This window comes from Carassius carassius, chromosome 28, assembly GCF_963082965.1.
Source record: "Carassius carassius chromosome 28, fCarCar2.1, whole genome shotgun sequence".
NCBI lineage: Eukaryota > Metazoa > Chordata > Actinopteri > Cypriniformes > Cyprinidae > Carassius > Carassius carassius.
Genome location: NC_081782.1, coordinates 24,466,613 through 24,483,460, shown reverse-complemented (window position 1 = coordinate 24,483,460; position 16,848 = coordinate 24,466,613). Strand labels below are relative to the sequence as shown.

At 36.9% G+C, this 16,848-nt stretch overlaps 1 protein-coding gene across 3 annotated transcripts in view; it reads left to right on the top strand.

Moving 5' to 3' along the window:
- The window catches only part of pik3cb (phosphatidylinositol-4,5-bisphosphate 3-kinase, catalytic subunit beta), a 59,358-nt gene extending 42,742 nt beyond the window's left edge, over window positions 1–16,616 (top strand). For all 3 annotated transcript variants that reach the window (XM_059514863.1, XM_059514864.1, XM_059514861.1), the window contains exons 12-24: window positions 1,889–1,939; window positions 7,346–7,534; window positions 7,626–7,747; window positions 7,843–7,986; window positions 8,079–8,178; window positions 9,645–9,829; window positions 10,445–10,554; window positions 10,645–10,723; window positions 11,342–11,509; window positions 12,118–12,241; window positions 12,473–12,618; window positions 12,753–12,885; window positions 14,828–16,616. In XM_059514863.1, coding sequence (XP_059370846.1) covers window positions 1,889–1,939; window positions 7,346–7,534; window positions 7,626–7,747; window positions 7,843–7,986; window positions 8,079–8,178; window positions 9,645–9,829; window positions 10,445–10,554; window positions 10,645–10,723; window positions 11,342–11,509; window positions 12,118–12,241; window positions 12,473–12,618; window positions 12,753–12,885; window positions 14,828–14,959 — 1,683 coding nt within the window. In that variant the 3' untranslated portion in view covers window positions 14,960–16,616. The remainder of the gene's footprint in view (window positions 1–1,888; window positions 1,940–7,345; window positions 7,535–7,625; window positions 7,748–7,842; window positions 7,987–8,078; window positions 8,179–9,644; window positions 9,830–10,444; window positions 10,555–10,644; window positions 10,724–11,341; window positions 11,510–12,117; window positions 12,242–12,472; window positions 12,619–12,752; window positions 12,886–14,827) is intronic.
- Window positions 16,617–16,848: the final 232 nt, after the last annotated feature.

The window sequence follows — 16,848 nt, the reverse complement described above, 5'->3', positions numbered from 1 at the left end:
GGTTGTCTTTGAGCCTGCCACTTCCGATTGAGCATCTGGTCTTCTCTCTTTGAGTCCTCCAGTCATTTGAGCTCCATTGAGTAACAGCCTCAGGTTGTTAGGCCTCTCTCCACCTCCTTGTTAAGCCGCTCTCCTTGTTGGTCGAGCTTAGCAGTGCACGCCGCTCTCAAATTGTTAAGTGAGCTATCTGTGCTCCCTTCACCATGAAGGGCTTCATGCAAGCACACCGCTCCCTTCTGGGCATCTGTGAGCAGATGGTCCAGGGTCTGTTCTGTGAGCGTGCCACAGAACACATTATGGTAAGTGTGCACTCTGCGCACTTTCTAAAATCCTGTATGGTAAGGGTTGCACACTGTCAGCCTCGTTCCCTTTCTTTGAGTTGGTTTAGGCCCCAGTTCTCACCTTGGGCTCCACTCAACTTCTATCTCTGTTGATACATTTCGGAGAAAGGTGTTGCTGCCAAAGATCTGTCGAGTCAGTTCTTTGAGCAGTTCTTTCTTCTTTTTTTTTTTTTTTCTTCTTTTTTTGACACCTGGCCATATCTCCTTGATTCCAAGCCTTGAGCTCTGGCCTAGGCCTGGGCTTCCCATCCACTCTTTAACAGGTAATTTATTTTAGGGTATGCAGCTCAGGCCCTTGGCTGGAGGGGAAAATGTCACTGACAGCCATAGGGTATGCAGCTCAGGCCCTTGGCTGGAGGGGAAAATGTCACTGACAGCCATCAAGGCGTCTTGGGGCAACTCCCATGGCTATAGTACTGTTGGTACTTAGTGCTCGCTGTGGTTTCTGGCATGCAATCCCCTCAGCATGTCTGCATGGGTATACCATTCCCCATAGCAACCTCTAGAGGATCCAGTTCGAAGTTCCCTCAGAAGGGTATGAAACCATGGCTCCCTGAGAAGGGAATGAGATACTGTGTCCTCTAGTTCCCTTCACAGTCATAGCAGCCATTTTGCCCTGCAGCCCAAGACTGGTTGCCCACTGTAGCTAAGCAGGGTTAAGCCTAGTAAGTAACTGCTCAGGAGACCTCCTGGGAAAACTAGGTTACTACTGAAAAGGTGTTAGTGTGGCTAGCTCACCCTGTGATCTGTGTGGGACCTAGCGCCCCAGTATAGGGACATGGACCGTATACTGTCAAAAACCACCTTCCTTTGGATGAGACGTTAATGACCCTCTGTGGTCATTAAAAATCTCAGGATGTCTTTCAAAAAGAGATAGAATAGAGGTGTGACCTTGGCATCCAGGCCAAATTCGCCCATTGGCCTCTGATTATCAAGGCCTCTTAACAATCCCCATATATACTGATTGGCTTCAACACTCTGTCTCCTCTCCACCGATAAGCTGGTGTGTGGTGGGCATTCTGGCGCACTATGGCTGCTATCGCATCTTCCAGGTGGATGCTGCACACTGGTGGTAGACAAGGAGATAGCCCCTCACAATGTAGAGCACTTTAAATGAAACGCGCTATATAAATGTAATTATGTATTATTATTATTATTATTATTATTTCCTTTCCATGCTTCAGACATAAGCTTCAGATGAATAAGTGGATGTGTTCTCTCCTGCACCCTTTTATGCTGTGGTTGCTCAATATATACCATATTTTGATATATCCTTGCAAAAGTCCTTTTATTTGAGACTGACTTTCAACTTTGAGTTTCAAACAAAATTGTGCTTGAAGAAAATAAAAATGTGCACTTTCACACCTGGATGTAGCATAGCTTAGCTTTTTGTGTGCATTTGATGATCAGTGAACTGTGTCAGTGAACTGTGTCTGATACCACAGACATTCATAATCAAACATGAGGCAACACTAGTCATGTTACCGGATGCTCTGATATGTGTAATTGTTGTTTCTGTTTTTTTTTTGTTTTTTTTTCTCCAATAGATCCTGGAAAAAGCTGCAGAAATAGCTGGAGCCAGTGATTCCATGACGATAGTAAAATGCTTTTTTATTATTATTATTATTATTTTTTTACTGTTCTCTGAGGTCCACTTATAATGTTATCAAGATTTTTTACATAAAAAAAATCATCATTTAGAAGTAAAAAGCTGTTTTCTGTCCTGTTTTTACCCCCCCCCCCCCCCCCCCCCCCCTTAGATCAGAATGCTCTGTTTGAATAGGCATGTCAGATTGTAGACTGGGAAGTAAATGCCCACTGCTATGATTGGCAAATAGTTGTGTGTATTTGACAGTGTACAGTCGTGGCCAAAAGTTTTGAGAATTACATAAATATTGGAAATTGGAAAAGTTGCTGCTTAAGTTTTTATAATAGCAATTTGCATATACTCCAGAATGTTATGAAGAGTGATCAAATGAATTGCATAGTCCTAAAAAAAACCACTGTATTTCATTGCTGTCATTAAAGGACCTGCTGAGATCATTTCAGTAATCATCTTGTTAGGTGAGAATGTTGACGAGCACAAGGCTGGAGATCATTATGTCAGGCTGATTGGGTTAGAATGGCAGACTTGACATGTTAAAAGGAGGGTGATGCTTGAAATCATTGTTCTTCCATTGTTAACCATGGTGACCTGCAAAGAAACGCGTGCAGCCATCATTGCGTTGCATAAAAATGGCTTCACAGGCAAGGATATTGTGGCTACTAAGATTGCACCTAAATCAACAATTTATAGGATCATCAAGAACTTCAAGGAAAGAGGTTAAATTCTTGTAAAGAAGGCTTCAGGGCGTCCAAGAAAGTCCAGCAAGCGCCAGGATCGTCTGCTAAAGAGGATTCAGCTGCGGGATCGGAGTGCCACCAGTGCAGAGCTTGCTCAGGAATGGCAGCAGGCAGGTGTGAGCGCATCTGCACGCACAGTGAGGCGAAGACTTTTGGAAGATGGCCTGGTGTCAAGAAGGGCAGCAAAGAAGCCACTTCTCTCCAAAAAAAACATCAGGGACAGATTGATCTTCTGCAGAAGGTATAGTGAATGTACTGCTGAGAACTGGGGCAAAGTCATATTCTCAGATGAAGCCCCTTTCCGATTGTTTGGGGCATCTGGAAAAGGCTTGTCCGGAGAAGAAAAGGTGAGCGCTACCATCAGTCCTGTGTCATGCCAACAGTAAAGCATCCTGACACCATTCATGTGTGGGGTTGCTTCTCATCCAAAGGAGTGGGCTCACTCACAATTCTGCCCCAAAACACAGCCATGAATAAAGAATGGTACCAAAACACCCTCCAACAGCAACTTCTTCCAACAATCCAACAACATTTTGGTGAAGAACAATGCATTTTCCAGCACGATGGAGCACCGTGCCATAAGGCAAAAGTGATAACTAAGTGGCTCGGGGACCAGAATGTTGACATTTTGGGTCCATGGCCTGGAAACTCCCCAGATCTTAATCCCATTGAGAACTTGTGGTCAATCCTCAAGAGGCGGGTGGACAAACAAAAACCCACTAATTCTGACAAACTCCAAGAAGTGATTATGCAAAGAATGGGTTGCTATCAGTCAGGATTTGGCCCAGAAGTTGATTGAGAGCATGCCCAGTCGAATTGCAGAGGTCCTGAAAAAGAAGGGCCAACACTGCAAATACTGACTCTTTGCATAAATGTCATGTAATTGTCGATAAAAGCCTTTGAAACGTATGAAGTGCTTGTAATTATATTTCAGTACATCACAGAAACAACTGAAACAAAGATCTAAAAGCAGTTTAGCAGCAAACTTTTTGAAAACTAATATTTATGTAATTCTCAAAACTTTTGGCCACGACTGTACATTCCTTGTAAATGGACGCTGCTGTGATTTAGGTCATGCGTAATGCGTAAACAACTCAATATCAAACAATCTGTAAGAAGAGACAAAGCAATAGTGACCACGTAATGAAAACAGTTACTTATGTTGCAACATTACTGTTGGTAGGGATGGGCAGTATAAAATACAATTTTTTTTATTTAAATACCTTGAAAAAAAATCTAATGTTTTTTTGTTTTTGTTTTTGCATTTAAACATTAAATCGGAGGTTTTTTTTTTTTTTTTAATAGATAGGTATCAGCCTCCTTATTAGACTGCTGATTTCCTGCAGGGATGGGTAGTATTTCAAATACAGTCATGGCCAAAAATATCGGCACCCTTGGTAAATATAATCAAAGAAGGCTGTGAAAATGAATCTGCATTGTTAATCCTTTTTGATCGTTTATTAAAACAATTAACAAAAATCTAACCTTTCATTGGATAATAATCATTTAAAATGGGGAAAAATATCATTATGAAATGTTTTTCTCTAATACACATTGGCCACAATTAACGGTGCCCTTTTATTCAATACTTTTTGAAACCTTCATTTGAAGGTTTAACAGCTCTAAATGTTTTCCTATAATGCCTGATGAGGTTAGAGAACACCTGACAAGAGATCAGAGACCATGCCTTCATCCAGAATCACTCCAGACCCTTTAGATTCCCAGCTCTATGTTGATGCTTCTCCTCTTCAGTTCACCCCACTCATTTTCTGTAGGATTCAGGTCAAAGGACTGGATTGGCCATAGCAGAAGCTTGGTTTTGTGCCCAGTAACCCATTTTTGTATTGTTTTTGAGGTTTGTGTTTGGATTATTGTACGGTAAACATGTCCCATTATAAGATTTCTAACAGAGTCAGTCACTTACAGATTTTTTATATGTTGGTATTTGATAGAATCAAAGATGCCATTTGTCTGAAAAAGACGTCCAGGACCTCCAGCAGAAATATAGGCCCACGACATTAAAAATACAGCTGTATATTTCATTGTACACATGGGGTACTTTTTATCCCTGTGTTCACCAAACCCATCTAGAGTATTTGGTGCTAAAAAGCTCAGTTTTAGTTTCATCTGACCATAGATGCCAGTCCCATTTGAAGTTCCAGTCATGTCTGATAACTGAATATGCTGGAGTTTGTTTTTGGATGAGTTAGGAGAATTTTTCTTTAAACCCTCCCAAACAACATGTGGTGATTGTAGATACTGTTTGACAATTTTATAAGGTTTTCTGACCCCTATAACTATTTTCTAAAGTTTTCCAGCTGTGGTCTTTTGAGAGTCTTTAGCCACTCAACTCTCCACCTCACCGTGCATTAGGACGATATAGAAATATATACTTAGTTTTTTCTCATTGTGATGGATGATTAATGGAATTTGGGCTTTGTTTTCCCTCCTATTTATATTTCTGTGAAACACGAAACCATGACTGGATAATTTCATGTTCATAATCACTCGGGACTGCTCAAAATTTTCAAATATGAATGGCAATATACTTCAGAAATATTTCACTCAAAATAATTTCTAGGGGTGGCAATAATTGTGTCCAACGTGTATTTGAGAAAAACATTCATTTCATATTGATATTTCCCCCCATTTTAAATTATTAATATCCAACGGAAGTTGAGATTTTTGGGATTTATTTATTTTTTTTAATAAAAGATCAAAAAGATTAACAATGCAGATTAATTTTCACAGCCTCTTTCATAGATTTCATATCGCAATATATATCGCAGAAAAATTTAATTTTCAATGTCATTTTTTTCCCAATATCTTGCAGCCCTAATTTAAATACAAAATAGAATTTTGTATTGTGCCCTTTTTGCCCCTGTATGTAATATAGGGCTCAGGTGTCCCCAGAATGTGTCTGTGAAGTTTCAGATCAAAATAACACACTGATTATGTGCAGTATTTTATCATGCTGAAAATACCTGTTTTTGACTAAAAGCAAAAACATGCTGAAAAACTCCAGAATAGGGCTGTCCCTTACAGCTGGTCCCTTGGTTACTGTGGCAGAAATAAACATCAGTTTATCATGCTCAAGTTCACATGCCATTACAATTCTTTGAAATCATGAAGAGTTTATTCTTTGCATGCATTTGAATTTCTGATATATGTTTTTCGAAGCGCATGCTTTTGTGTGATAATAATAATAATATTTTTATTTGTAAGTTGAAATTTACACTCAGCTCTGATGTGAAAAGCTGAATCTTTCAATTTGCACACACAGACAATAATCAAAACACCCATGTTTTGTATTGGAAGTTGCATATTAATAGATACAAATGTGTAAAATGACATTCACACAAAGATATGACAGACACAAATGTTTACATATTTACTTTTGCACTTCTATTTAGCTGCACAATGTCAAGTCGGCACTTATAACCTCTCAGATCTGAAAGTACAAGTTCAAATCCTAGCGCTCTGACTTTTGCTACTTCTTTTGCGGTATTCCTGTTGCAAAACTCACTTGTGCACACATGTGAGAGAGCGGGGGTGGGACTGTGGTACGAATGAAGACATTTTATTGGTTGATGCCTGACCAATGAACAACACCAGCCATCACGACTTGCCAAGAAAGAAAGATGTTTATTATGTATCAGTTATTATAAGGATATTCAGTGAAAATTGTTTGCAGTGTTTTAAAAATAACTGATACATAATAAACATCTTTCTTTCTTGTAAAGTTGCGATGGCTGGCATTGTTCATTGGTCAGGCATCGATCAATAAAATGTTTGCACCACAGCACCGCCCCCCGCTCTGCTCTCTCACATCTGTATATACAAGCGCAAGTGAGTTTTGCAACAGGAATACCACAAAAGGAGTAGCAAAAGTCAAAGCGCTTAGGATTTGAACTTGTACTGCCAGATCTGAGAGGTTGTAAGTGCTGACTTGACATTGTGCAGTGAAACTGAAGTAAAGTGAGAAGTAAATATGTCGTAAACATCTGTGTATGTCATTTTCTTTATGTGAATGTCATTCTACACATTTGTATCTACTACACATTTATTATCTGCAACTTTCAATTCAAAACACAGGTGTTCTGATTATTGACTGTGTGTGCAAATTGAAAGATTCAGCTTTTCACATCAGAGCTGTGAGTAAAAATTTCAGTTTACAAATACAAATATTAATATGACAACTCACATTCAGATCAACAAGCTCAAGAGTTTTGCTACTGTTTTACCTTTATAGTGTATCAGGGTATTAGATCTGTGAAACAGCATCTCTTGGGCATGGCGACAACACACTACTAACTCAGCTCAACCAGGCCTCGCTAATCCCCCGCCCTACGCCTTGAGTGGGATTTATTTGAATGTGGGATATTGTCATGTACATTCCAGGAACAAAATTCGAACCCAAATCGCGGGTTTGATGGAGTTTAAAAACAGTGCTGACTGATTGAGAGAATAACTCCCTTTGCAGTGGACTTTGTGCCTAGTAACTTCGCAGATCTTTTTCATGCACAAACAACAACATTACACACTAAAGGAATTAAAAAAAAAAAAAACATAATAGGACCCTTTTACTATCACTACCTCTATATAAATACTGTTGTGTCTATGAGTTGTCTGTATTAATATATTGAAATTAATATCTTTAGGGTCGTGGGGGTAAGAAGTTTTACATAGAGCTAAAGGAGATCATGGAGAGGGATCCTCTCTCACAGCTTTGTGAGAATGAGAAAGATCTGATATGGACACTTCGCTACGACTGCAGAGAAAACTTTCCTCAGTCTCTCCCCAAACTACTGCTGTCTGTCAAATGGAGCAAACATGAAGACATGGCTCAGGTATACCCACAAACATACACATACATATTGACATTAACCAACAGATGTGTTGAAACACAAGCATTTCAAAATTCTCTCTGTTGTGCTGCAGCTACAGGCTTTGCTGCAGATTTGGCCTAAACTAAGCCCTCGAGATGCCCTAGAACTTCTGGATTTCAACTACCCTGACCAATATGTCAGAGAATTTGCGGTCAACTGCCTTAGAGATATGAGGTGAGAAGTCCAAGTTGTCAGAGAGCACATTGTCAAAGAACCTCGTAAGAAATGCTGAAATCCCAAATGTTTGTTTCTCTGTGTGTTTGTGTTAGTGATGATGAGCTATTGCAGTATTTACTGCAGCTTGTGCAGGTGTTGCGCTATGAGCCATACTATGACTGCGCCCTCAGCCGTTTCCTCCTGGAGCGCGCTCAGTGCAGCCGCAAGATTGGCCACTTCCTCTTCTGGCATCTCAGGCAAGTGTATACATGTGAAGAAGCTGGAAAATGTAAATACTTTAGTATACCATAAAACTAGAATTTATGGTTGCGTGTGTTGTACATTACAGGTCTGAAATGTACATGCCAGCCGTGTCGGTTCATTTTGCTCTGATTTTGGAAGCATACTGCCGAGGCTGCATCCCACACATAGAAGTTCTCAAAAAACAGGTGCATTATTTTCATTTTTTCATTTTGCATTTTGATAAGTGAGTTAAAGCAACACAGCTAACAGCGGTTCAAAGAGACCAACTACTGGTCAGCAAATTGTTATATGTTAAAGGAAACTGTGTCAAAAATAACAAGAGCAAATGCCAGATATGGACAAACATATTAGCAAAGAGGAAGAGTACTTAAGAAAAAAACTTGACAACAATAAGAGCTGGACATTTCACAATAAAGTCAAAAGTACAGTTCAAATGATCACAGAATGAGTCACCTCTTCTTAAATGCTTTGTCAAAAATAAGATTTCCATCTTTCTGAGTTTGGCTGCAGTCTACTCTAACACAACTGCCTTATGCTAATCTTGCAGATTTTCACGGCATAAAAAAATGTGTACTGTTAGAATTTTATTTAATGAAGAATTTTGCAGCTTGCTTGTCACTCATGGAATAGTGAAGTATTGGAGTTGTACTTCAGAATCGCTAGAAAGTATTTACTGTAAATTTGGATACTAAAATACTGTAAGTTTAATTAAGGTTGGTTCTAAAATCTGCAAGATGGCCCTCCAAGAGCAAGATTGGACACTAGTGATGCGCGGGTCGTCTCGAAACCAACGGGTCGGGTTAGGGCGGGTAAAGAATTGTCACTTTATCTGTGGGGCGGGTTGGGGCAGGGTATTAAAAACAAAATAAAATAATCCATGTATGTTGCGTGCAATTCCCTATAGCCTATATTAAATATTTGGAATATCTATTTTCATATTTTATTAGGTTCTTTAATAAGGTTACAATACAAAGGCCTACGTAGCAATGTAACTTGCGTGATGACCCTGTTGCGCAGGTCATGTTGGGGCAGTTAAATAAATTTTACTTTATTTGCTGGGCGGGCTGGGGCGGGCCAAATAATTTCATAAAAGCGACCTGCGGGTTGGAAAGAAAAACCCGACACGCACATCACTATTGGACACACCTGATTTTACACGGAAGAGACTAAACTTTTTATCACTTACCACTTTATGGAACTTTGTAGGATCAGTCACTTTTTTGTTGTAATTTTCACCTGTAATGGATAAAAACATCTATAGGCCTCTTTACTCTTCCAGCATCTAAAAATCATTAAACATGGTATGAAGTTCTAGACTGTGAAGTGTACATTCCTTCAAAGAACTAAGGGCTTTTCTTCTTGAACACCGGCACAATTGCTGGGATTCCATGCAAGTGTATTTAATTAATGCAAACCCCAAAAAAGTAGAATCAGTGCATCCATCCATCCATCATGTTATTGTTTTGATATAAATTAATTTATTCGTTAAATGTGTTTGCATTGTTGTTTTTTGCTAATTTCTTCATTCCAAAAAAAAAAACCCACTCAGTGTATTAGATTTTACTTTCATCTTGGTATTTTTATTTCATATTTTGTGTGATTGTTTTTATGTGGATCTTAACATTATGGTGGTTTTGTAATTATTTTGAAGGTTGAAGCTCTCAGTAAGCTGAAAGCTGTAAATGAGCTGATTAAATTGGGCACCATAAAAACTAAGACAAAACAAGCTCATCTTAAAGAGGCCATGATGACCTGCCTCAGACAGACGGGATTCATCGAGACTCTTTCCGACCTGCATTCACCTCTCAACCCCAACATATTGCTCGCTGGAGTACAGTAAGATCTCTCTGTGTTTGTGTGTGTTTTATGCATATCATGTTTTCAAACTAGTACACTGCACATCAGTTGAATTTCATCAGATTAATGAACTTTATAAACTGGTGGAGGAATTGTTTATTTTTACAATTAATAAAAAGTAAATATTAATAAAATAACATCAATAAAAAGTAAATAGGCAAAGGCCTTTATTCTTCCATAATAATCAGGTTAGAAAAGGTTGCCTCTGTATGGCAGGTGGTTGGAGCTTAGAGATAATTGGGGTTAGTGACATCAGCTGAAAATGAAGGAGGTTTTAAAGACCCAGTCAGTTATAATTTGATGGAAGATAAACATTTGTATGTTTAATATTTATCCTAATCCGGAAAACTGTAAAATGTGGACATACTACTGATTTCACATACTGCTCTTCACATATACAGGCATTTTCAGACATGAGACCGATTAGCTTTTTCTATTGTATTCTGTTAAGTTTGGAGCTAAACATTGCAAAAAAAAAAAAAAAAATTTGTTGACAATTAATGTTATTAAATTGTTATTGCAGAAATTTCAGACAAAATACTGCATACAACAGTAAGAAGAACATTACCTCTAACGTTTCTATTTCTCTGCCAGTGTGGAGAGGTGTAAGTATATGGACTCTAAAATGAAACCTCTGTGGATTGTTTACAACAACAAGCTGTTGGGAGGAGATACAGTGGGCATCATCTTCAAAAATGGAGATGGTGAGAGACAGATGGCTCAGATAATGGGCAAAGACAAAACACTGTCAAAAGATTAGATTAAATAAACATTTTAATATCTGCCTTTCTCAGACCTGCGGCAGGACATGTTGACTTTACAGATCTTGAGGTTGATGGATCTGCTATGGAAGGAGGCTAACCTGGACCTCAGGTAAAGTGTGTGTGTCTGCGTAACAATCTGTGTATATATGTTTGTGAGTGCTGAGTGAATTAGATTCAAACGTGGTTAAGGATGGGAATGTTAAGTTATTTGAGAAGAGGCAGTCATGTTCAACATTTTCTTCTCCACTGAATATTGTTTAATTGAATAGGCTTTTGGGCACAAGCCAATTAAAATATTTTGCCCCTTTTCCATTACTTCACACTTAATATTCAGAATATTTTGTCCTCGGTCATTGAAACTAGATTTGGAAGCACACTACAGATGTCTTTGCATTACATTTATAAACCTAACAATTACATTCTTGTACTTGAATGCTTGTTGACATTAAAACAACGCCACATATGATGGGCAGAGTTGGAAAATATTTAGCAAAAATGCCACCAAACTGAACAAAAAATGCCAGACAAATTCAAAATAAAGGAGCAAAAAATGCTCCTGCATTATTGAACAAAATCTAGTACGGCTCTCAATATAAAAAAAAAGTAATGAAAAGTGTCCATTTGCCGAATTATATTTAGATATGTGCACACTGCATCATATATTTTTTTACGCAATGTTTTTCAAATATATAATTATTATTATGTTTTCTTCATAAATGTCTTGTAGAATTGTGCCATATGGTTGCTTGGCGACAGGAGATCACTCTGGTCTGATTGAGGTTGTGTCATCAGCTGATACCATTGCAAACATCCAAAAAACAAGCAGCAACATGGCTGCCGCTGCCGCCTTCAATAAAGATGCTCTACTGAACTGGCTTAAAGACAAGAACTCTGGGTGAGTTAGACATGTAGTAGACTTTGATGTCTCACATTAACAGTTTTTGAGTATTTTTGGGAATTGAGTAAATATTGTGTAAAACTTTTGTACAATTTTGTTTAATTTGCCATCATAACATTGTAAATATGCATGCAAATTGTAATGGAAATCATTTTTTAACAATAATGACCTCTGAATCTTTTGATTAGCAGCCTTCATGTGGTTGTCATCTCTTATTGTGAATTTCAGTATTACTAAAGATAATTTATTTTGAATGGTAAAGCTTGATGTTGCAAAATAATCTTACCTAGCTCTAGCATCCTAGCAGTTTTTGGCAATACGAAATTTAATATTATTATTATTATATATTAAATATAGTTTGAGCCAAGACTTATTTGTGATGTGATGTGTTGATTAATTACTTAATTACCAGCATTTTTGTTGACTTGATTGAACAGATACTATTTAAACTTAACTAAGCTGTATGATGACATAATTGAATTCAACGATGAACTGCCTGTTTGCTTCATTGAAACACTGTTTTCCTATTTGATGCTGTTCAGATGCTTTGTTACAATCTATATTGTTAAAAGTGCTGTATAAATAAAGGTGACTTGACTTGACAGAGATGCTTTGGAAAAAGCCATTGAGGAGTTCACTCTGTCGTGTGCTGGTTATTGTGTTGCCACCTACGTCTTGGGCATTGGTGATCGGCATAGTGACAACATCATGGTTCGCAGTACAGGGCAGGTAAGTTGGAAAATTGTTCCATACTTGAAACCACATGAATGTACTTTTTCCAGAAGATATATGATGCTTGAAAATGGCACTCTTACTCTTACTTATTCTTTCACGGTCTACTGTTGATCAAAATATTTTAAATGAATTTGACTATTTTTAGATTAAAAGGATATTTATCATTTTGATATCTATTTAATTATTTAATGTGTGTGTGTGTGTGTGTGTGTGTGTGTGATTCAGCTCTTCCACATAGACTTCGGCCATATCCTAGGAAACTTCAAGTCCAAGTTTGGGATCAAGCGTGAACGTGTTCCTTTCATCCTCACACATGACTTCATCCACGTGATTCAACAGGGAAAAACAGGCAACACAGAGAAATTTGGAAAGTTAGTGAAAAAAAATACTTTGTGTGTTTCATATTATCTCACTCACTCTAAATGCATAATTTGTACATTTCACTTTTTCATTATTTCTAATGATATAGGATGCTAATTTAACAGTGCGTTGTATACGTGTATAGTTTTAGGCAATACTGTGAGGAGGCGTATCTGATTCTGAGAAAGAATGGGAATCTGTTCATCACACTCTTCGCTCTGATGCTCACCGCAGGCCTGCCAGAGCTTACTTCTGTCAAAGATATCCAATATTTAAAGGTAAAGACGTAAAGACGTCCCATGAAAATGGGAATTTTAATTTAGTTAATTCTGAGATTAAGTGAACCCATATGACGTTTCTTCTTCCATACTGCAAAGCCTATTCTGTTCCATGAAATGATAAATAAAATGTATTGGGGCTGTCAAGCTCCAAAATGACTGAAAAAGCACCATAAAAATAATCTAAACATACTTGTCCAGGTCATATCATGGAACATATATGAGGAATGAGGTACAGAAATTTAACCAGTTCACTGAAAATCTTTTCTTGACAAAAACCACAACAGCTGGAACTAGCCTGATGTTGAGTAAATTAATAGCTAATTTTTAATATGCCAAAAAATAAATAAAAAGAGTAGACCATACTGTACACAAACTGTATATTGATGGTTAACTTTAAAGAAATGATGGTACTTTTATTGGTCATCTTCAAACTTGACCATGTTGCCTACAATTATAGTAAAGTAAACATCTATCTCAAGCATTTAAACATTATATTTGTATATTAATTGGAAAATAAAAAATATGTCATAGGGATTTTATGTTGCATTCATTGCATGTTGAAAGCAATTGCACTTGTATTAGATGCTGGATCTGAACAAATCCTTTTTTTGTCTTTACTCTCTCTTTTGTATATTAAATTATACTTCTACTGTTGATTAGAGCTAACCTTTTCTACCTATGTCAACTCAGCTTCATTCTGCTATTAGAAATATGACACAGGATGATTTAATTTGTTGAATGCACTAATATCTCTCCATCATATGCTGTATTGCAAGTAAAAATGTGTACTTTGTCTATATAATTATTTATTTACATGAATCCAGTGCAGCCACCTAAGAAATGGTTTACCTCATTAAAATAGTGCAGTTAATGCAGATTTTATTTTGAAAAGTATGAATCCTTCAATACGCCTGAAAACAGTCAAAAGACCCTGACTTAATTATCAACAAATAACTACTTACTAATCTTAGCTATCTCAGTTATTAATGAACAATACTATTTAATATAGTTTATGATTACTATTACTTACAAATCAAAATTCAGTTAAATCAAATCAAAGAAACAATAAAAGATTGGACCATAGAACAACCACCACTTTTAGAACCCATAAAAACATTAGTAAGCAGTATAATTTAATTTCATCACCGCAGATCAGAAATTCTGAAAACTACTCTACAGAAATACATTCAACATTACTAATACAAACATGCAACTGATCCAGTATAAAATCTTACATACAGCACATTTAAAACAACACAAGATATTTAAAATGGCACTAGCAACTTGCACTCAAGACAAATGCATTTATTGCAAGATCACTCTGTGTGTGTGTGAAAAAACCTTGTAGTGCTTAATGTGCCTCAGCAAAACAGTTAATTGTAAATACATTATTGCCCATATTACTAGAATACCATCTTGTTTTTATGTATTCATTGAAGTATACAATTTTCTCCTCCTCTCATTTTCTCTCACTTCCACCTTTAATGACATTTATTGTTATTATTATCATCTCTTACTGTCTCCACCTTTGCTGGCAGGGAGTTAGGAGGGAGAAGAGAGTGGAAAGAAAAGGGGATGAAGAAGAGAGGTGGAGGCAAAGAAGCAATTTTCTTTGTAAAAATAAATAAATAAATAAATAAATAAAATAAATAAATAATTAAAATTAAATAATACTTATGCCCGAATCACGAAAATACTTAAAATTGCCCTGTCAGTTATAAATAATATGCTACTATGTTGATCTGAACCTTTATATACCTGTCATATGTCTCTATTTGTTTGTTTTGAGTTAGTGTTCTGCAAAAAAGGGACAGAGAGCACAATGAAACCATTATAACATCAGTTTAGGTTAATGCAAAGCTGTGTTAAATGTGATTGTTTAGAAAATAAAATATCTGCATATAGATAATGACATCAGCTGTATGTTTATGTCTTCCAGGACTCTCTGGCATTAGGTAAAACTGATGAGGAGGCCCTCAAACAGTTCCGGCAAAAGTTCGATGAAGCTCTGCGAGAGAGTTGGACCACCAAAGTCAACTGGATGGCCCACATTGTGGCTCACCCTTCATAAACCAAGGGAAACATATGCATAAAGCACTATTAAGTGCAGCAAAACAGTGATATAAAACTTATTTATGATCTTATGAAATCGATGGACAAATTGCATGGATCTAAATGATCCTCAAAGGTCTGGAGTCTGCAGGAATAAACAAAAGACTTGTAATCTTCTACGCTTTCTTTATTCTGTTGAATATCAACTGCCTCTGACCACAGGAGAGCCGTAGAAAACCCTCACTTGACATCGGATATAATTGCCTTATACAAGGTAACAAGAGAAAATTTGAGCTTTTTCTTCCTCCACTGAAATGTCAAACAATAAGTAACTCCAGCACATCCTTCTAGAGAGAAACGGGAGTCCCTAAAACACGGCGCAACAATGCAAGTTTTGGCCATCCAGAAAGAAGATGTTTATTGTATAACCATGTTAACATTTTGGGACTCAGACTTTTGAGAATGGACAAATCAAAGCACAAGCTTAGAGAAAGTGCATCTTATCATACCAAAAGGTAAACGTGTGCCTCACTGCACAAGAAACTTTTTTTAATTGTATGTGCCAGACTACTTTATTATGAGGAATGGTCTTAAAACACTGGAATCATGTTATAGGTATAAATATTTGAATGTTGTAATAGTGAAACACTGTTCCTATATACCACAGTACTACTTTATATATAACAGAAATGGCTGTAATATAAAAGAAATGGGATGGCCTCACACACAGATATTCAAGGATCACTTTGAACAAACTCTTGTGTAGATGAAGGACCTTCCTTTCCTCTCTGTGTTGAGAAAAACTCATGTAGTTTGTTCTTTGGTGCTAGCCATAAAAATAAAACATCCCGCATTTATACATACGCAAGCACAGCATTGTAGCCAAACCCGTTGTTTAGTGGTTTAGACCATGAAAACTGCTCATTTTTGGTGCCTGTTATTAAAAGAGTAATTTACAAATTTATATGGGCTTACCATAAGCATGCATATCAAAATACACAATTTCAACCACCTGTTTACTCAGAATATCTGCACAAATGGCTCAAGAGGACCAAAAAGGGGAGGTCTAACTGTCAAGACAGCTACTGTGTACTGACAGCTCAGGCAGTAGTAATTACTGATTAATGCCTATATTGTAAAGTACAGAGAGTGATTATCAATGTGTGTTTTACTACACATAACATGCTGTCTCTAGTGCTGCTTCTCTTTTTGGCTTTGTGACTAGGGATGCATCAATGCACTGAGCATGTAATTTTTACACTGAATATCTATATGTTTGAATGAGAAGAAAGTATGTACTGTGATAAAATTAGATTATTAAGAGCAATGAAAACATTCTAGGACCAAAATTCCAGAGAATTATGCATTCATTTCCAGTGCTGTTATGGTATATGAGAGTTAGATTTGTGCCTATGAAATAAATTTCATTTTACACTAGAACATGTTATATTCGAATGTCCATTTGCCTTATACTCGTTATGCTATATTAGAAGATGTCCTGGTGCCTTGGTGCAATAAGCAAATGTAAAAGTGCTACTGTAAACATATTTTGAGTGTGTGTGCTCATGCTGCTTTATGTTACACTGATGACCTTTGATTTCACTTAAACTTTTAATACAGGCTTTGCTCTGTCTTGCCCATTTTATAGAAATACTATTAAAGTTGTTTTCATTGAACTCCCCTTTATAATTTTAATTTGATTTAGAAAAAAAAAAATTAAAGTTAAAAACCATTTAGAGTTTGGTCAAAAAATAAAAGACACTTGGATTAAACCACTGCAGTTAAAGATAATTTCTATGCAACCAGTCCTTTTTGAAAGTTTTGGACCCCATCGACAGCATGAGGGTAAGTATATGATTTTTGAGTGAGCGGAGTTGTTCTAAGTACAGACAAACCAGTATCTCTACT